At 40.9% G+C, this 5,000-nt stretch overlaps 1 protein-coding gene across 6 annotated transcripts in view; it reads right to left on the reverse strand.

Moving 5' to 3' along the window:
- The window catches only part of LOC143019980 (uncharacterized), a 171,035-nt gene that overhangs the window by 110,239 nt on the left and 55,796 nt on the right, over positions 1–5,000 (reverse strand). Inside the window, exon 2 of one of the 6 annotated variants that reach the window (XM_076176056.1) lies at positions 1,244–1,306. The exons of 4 other annotated variants lie outside the window; for them this stretch is intronic. In XM_076176056.1, coding sequence (XP_076032171.1) covers positions 1,286–1,306 — 21 coding nt within the window. In that variant the 3' untranslated portion in view covers positions 1,244–1,285. Of the gene's footprint in view, positions 1–1,243; positions 1,307–5,000 lie in introns of those variants that run through there. One more of the 6 variants, XM_076176054.1, reaches the window with a different exon arrangement.

The raw sequence follows: 5,000 nt of genomic DNA on the forward strand, positions 1-5,000 counted from the left end.
TTAGCAGCAGTTAAGAGCAGAGAGTATAGCTTACAATGCTCACTGCTCACAGCCAGGCGCTAATGATGTCCCATTAGTTGCTCCCGAACTCCAAAGTAGTTAGTCAGACTGACAGGAAGACAGGTAAACAGACAGACAGACAGGCAAAAAGACAGACAGACAGGCAAAAAGACAGACAGACAGACAGATAAGCTGCCGGTCGATTCCACTGCACGTCTCAACCTAAATATTTAAATGGCCAGCCCAAAGCACCAGCAAGCTAGAGAGACAGACACACAGACAAAGACAGACAGACAGATTAACAGACACACAGACATCCGACCTGCCTGTTCCACTGTATGTCTCTGAACCTCAGACATTTAGATTATGTTGGACAAACTCATCATCCAGATAGACTTACAGACAGGAACACAACCCAGGTCCTGTCTGTCTGTCTGTCTATCTGTCTGTCTCTGTATCCCAGGCATGATAACTTCTTGTATGCCTGCCTGCCTGTCTGTGTGTCTGTCTGCCTCTAGTCCTCATACAAACACATATAGAATTAAACGATTGAAAATAAATAAATTTAAAAGTAAAATAGAATTAAATTAAATAAAACAAGATAAGATAAAACGAGTCTATGTCTCAGCCATTTTATCTTCGCGACACTAAGTAGAACCAAACCAGGTTTTCCAGCCTACGTCAGCCCCACCCACCGTCCCCCTCAGCTTCTAAAAATTAGAAGCAAAGTGCTCTCTATGTCCCAAACCACCTCAAGAGACAACAACGGGCTATCTTTGACTCACACACACACACACACACACACACACACACACACACACACACACACACACACACACACACACACACACACACACACACACACACACACACACACACACACACACACACACACACACACACACACACACACACACACACACACACACGAAGAGAAAAAATAGTTTTGATCATTTGGGACCCTTTTTGTTACGATCCCGCCTGTGATTGGAATAATGATAATAATAAAATATATTTTTGACAAAAGGAAATTTGACCCATCTTTCTGTTGCCAGACGATTTTATGCATTTATTGGGGGGCAGAGTTTGCCTTTAGAGTTGCATTGACAAAGACAAACAAAACAAGATAAGCTAAGGTTTCTCGTTCTGTTTGGGGAGAGACCACGTTTTATATGGTCTTTGTCCGTCCGACTTATATCAGACGTTTTTAAGTTTACGGCCTCTAAAAGTTTGAATGACTTACGGTACTGCCGTGCCAGCATGCTCTCGCTTACGCCTCAACCCGTTACTGTAGTTCGTGACTTACCTGTGGGAAAGAAAATATAATGTTAACTGAACAGTTATGTTTCAGACTATAAGATGAAAATCGTAAAATGGTTCACATTAATTATATGGTTAATACGAATTGAATTATTTAATGTTTAACAGGGATTAGTTTTGAGAGAGAAAAAGAGAGAGAGAGAGAGAGAGAGAGAAGAGAACATCTACGATCAAGTCACTATCCAGCACGGAAACAATATTAACACAAAACTCTTGCAAACAGAAACCACACGCGCCAGACACACAACAATGAAGTCAAATAACACGTAATCTTACACTGGCCAACACTAACACAGTACAAAAAAAATCTTTTTTGACTTAAAGTCTAACCTGAGACTGCTGTTGTGTACCTTGGAGCAAAGATTCTGTTGCAAGAACGAAACAGTTGGTACAAATGTGTGAGCATATGTTGTGTGTGTGCATGTGTGTGTGTGTGTGTGTGTTCACTTGGTCTTTTCACTTGGTCTTTGGATCACGTGTTGGACTCGTGATCGACAGCTATTTCCCTCCTGGAAGAGAGCTCAGAGCTCGTAGGTCCGATCTATGGGTAATGCTATGACCTTGCACACACACACACACCCAACTCCCCGCCCACGAGAGTCAGAGTAACGACCAGAGGCACAGCGATACCGAAATAATTTCGGCCCTGGGCAGGATTCGAACTGGCTACTGGGAGCACTTCTGCTTCCCAGTTCAGCGCTCTACCAACTGTGTGTGTGTGTGTGTGTGTGTGTGTGTCTTTGCGGGTGTGCGTGTGTATATATGCTGTGAAGAAAAAGGTAAAGGTTTCCTAATTGAATTTCCTGTTAACATACAAAAATTGACAACAAAAATTTTTTTCTCAAAATTTTCTGTTTGTGTAACCAACTTCTTTGCAGGACGGGGAGAGGGAGGAAATCACAACATTGCCAAAAGAAACCGTGATTAAAAAAAAAATAATAATTATAAAAAAAACACTGCTTACAACGTACAGTAAGTTCTTAGAACACTGAGGCTTCCATCAAATAACTTAAATGTTCTACATATTTCGCTGAATATTCATAGCAGTAAGATATATTCCCATGGAAGCTGTCTCCTTTCTCAACTCCTTAATCTAGTACTGCTTTCATCTTTTGGCTTTGTCATCGTGTTACGGTCGAAAATGAAGACGTTTTAATGTGAGACGAAAGAAGAACAAGAGGACATGGAAAGAAACTAAAAAAGACGAAAGATCTGAAACATTTTAAGAAAACATAGTTTCCCGTGCGTATACACTGATTAAAAGAACAGCATGGAGAAGGTAATAGCTCAGAAAACATAAGCGAGATGAAAGCCAAGTTTTACAAACGAGGAAAAAACTGATGGTATTCCACAAACATAGTTCTTGTTCTTTGAATTACAATTAGGTAAATAGGCGTCCACTTGCTATTCATAAGGCTACTTATACCGCTCCTGGTGCTATATGACGTCATCGGGAAGAATTATGACGTCACAAATGACGACAACATTAGTGACGTCACTCCTGATGTCAGTGGAACCGCACCGACTTCGGAAGGACAATCAGAAAGACATTGCCTTACGCAATGAGATTTTTTTTTTTTTTTTTTTTATTCTTGGAACATGAATTCGAAAATGGAACACGAATTACCTTCCTTACGAGTTCTGTTCTCTCCAGGAAGATGGGGAATGAAATAATCGAAGATAAAACACAAAATAAGAACGAATAGCAGAAAGAAAATGTAAAAAGCTGTTGGCCATCACGGTCGCGGAGAGTCGGTCATCTCTAAAGTTTTTATTATGATTTTTGTTACTGTCATTTTACTTTTATCTTTTAAACCACTGCTTAAAGTCATGACTAATGCTGAGAGAGAAGGGGGAGATAAAGAGAAGAGGAGAGAGAGAGAGTAAGAGAGACCCAGTTATATATTATGGCTATTTCCTCCTTACATCATTTGCCAATTATAATCAGTGAAATTTTTCCGTCTTCAAAAATAGATAAATTGAAATTAACTTACTATGACCATCATTTTGCCTGTCGTTTTGTGATTTTAATCACGGCAAATCCTCCGAAGAAGATATGCTCTGAGAGAAACTACAAAAGTATTTATGAAAAAAACGTTTACTTAACTTGGTCGAGAACATCGAATTCGGGTTTCTTTGCTAATTGGACAACATTCGGCTGAATAAATTCGTTTGGCTTTAAGTTTCCTCGGAAGTTAAAGGAACTTCTTAGAGCTCAATGGAATTGCCTGGTGACCTAATTGGCTCATACTGATTGATGCGGCAATGCCGGCCGAGAGAAGGTCAACCAAAACATTCTTGACCTTGAACAGAGCAATGACGTCATCATTCCTGACCTCGAACCGACCAGTGACGTCATCACCCTCAACCTCGAAACAGAGCAATGAGGTCATCAGCACCTGACCTCAAGCAGAGCAATGAATGACGTCATCACTCGACCCCGAACAGACATATGACGTCATCATATTCGACCTCAAGCAGAGCAATGAATGACGTCATCGCTCTCGACCCCGAACAGACAAATGACGTCATCATATTCGACCTCACACAGAGCAATGATTTCATCGACCCTGACCTCAAATAGAACAATGACGACATCCTCCGCTGACCTTGAATTGACAGCAATGAGGTCATTGCCCTTGACCTCGAACGTGGCAATTACGTCACCGACCATGATCCAATTAGTCTTAAACTTTTAAAATTGGCGAACGCCAGACAATTTTATTCAGAATATGAAGGATCTCTAGAAACTAGAGGGCCAAAGAAAGTCTGAAACATCTCATGAAGATCCTGTGTCGCCTATAAAGGCTTTATCATGGCTAAAACCAGAATATTTTAGTCAGTTAACAAAGACTCCTAGGAGACAAAAGATCAAGGTAAATCGTCACAAGTGTCTTCATCCATTAAAAAAAAAAAAAAAAAAATATATATATATATATATATATACAATATGTATATGTATATATATACAATATGTATATATATATATATATATATATATATATACAATATATATATATATATATATATATGCTAATAAGAACACGGGTACGTGTGTTCACTTATGCAAAGTAGACCACTTGGAAAAAGAAAACTAACGAAGCAGAGCGCTTTCGTATATTACATCTTCAGTGCAAAAATGATATATATACATCCATATAAGGGGAACATGCAGTAAGGGGAATGTCTTTTCGACATCCGCCATCTGGCAGTTCGCTGAGCATCCTAATATAAGCCCCACCCCACCCCACCCCCGCGCCCTCTTGCACCTCACCACCACACGGCCAATGTACAAGAATACCACAACTAAAACTGTCCAACACCAAAAATAGAGAAGGCAAAATTCACCTCTCCCTTCCTGCCACCCCGTTCCACCCTCCTTCCACCTCCAATCCACTCCTCCTCTTCCACCTCCTCTTCTTCCTCCTCCTCTTCTTCCTCTTCCTCTTCTTCCTCCTCTTCTTCCTCCTCCTCCTCCTCCTCTTCCTCTTCTGTTTTCTCCTCCCATTTCCACTCCCACGCCTCCCTCCTCCCTGTCTCACCCGTGTTTTCTTCCACTCTTCACTTCTCCCTCTTTTCCCTTTCACTCTTCTCTTCCTCTTTTCTTCCTTGCCTTTACTCTCTTCCCCTTTCCCTCCTCCCTCTCCAGCCTACTTTCCTGTTCTCCACTCCCTTCTGCT

Source organism: Oratosquilla oratoria, chromosome 38 (genome assembly GCF_046742065.1).
Source record: "Oratosquilla oratoria isolate Oo_2021 chromosome 38, ASM4674206v1, whole genome shotgun sequence".
NCBI lineage: Eukaryota > Metazoa > Arthropoda > Malacostraca > Stomatopoda > Squillidae > Oratosquilla > Oratosquilla oratoria.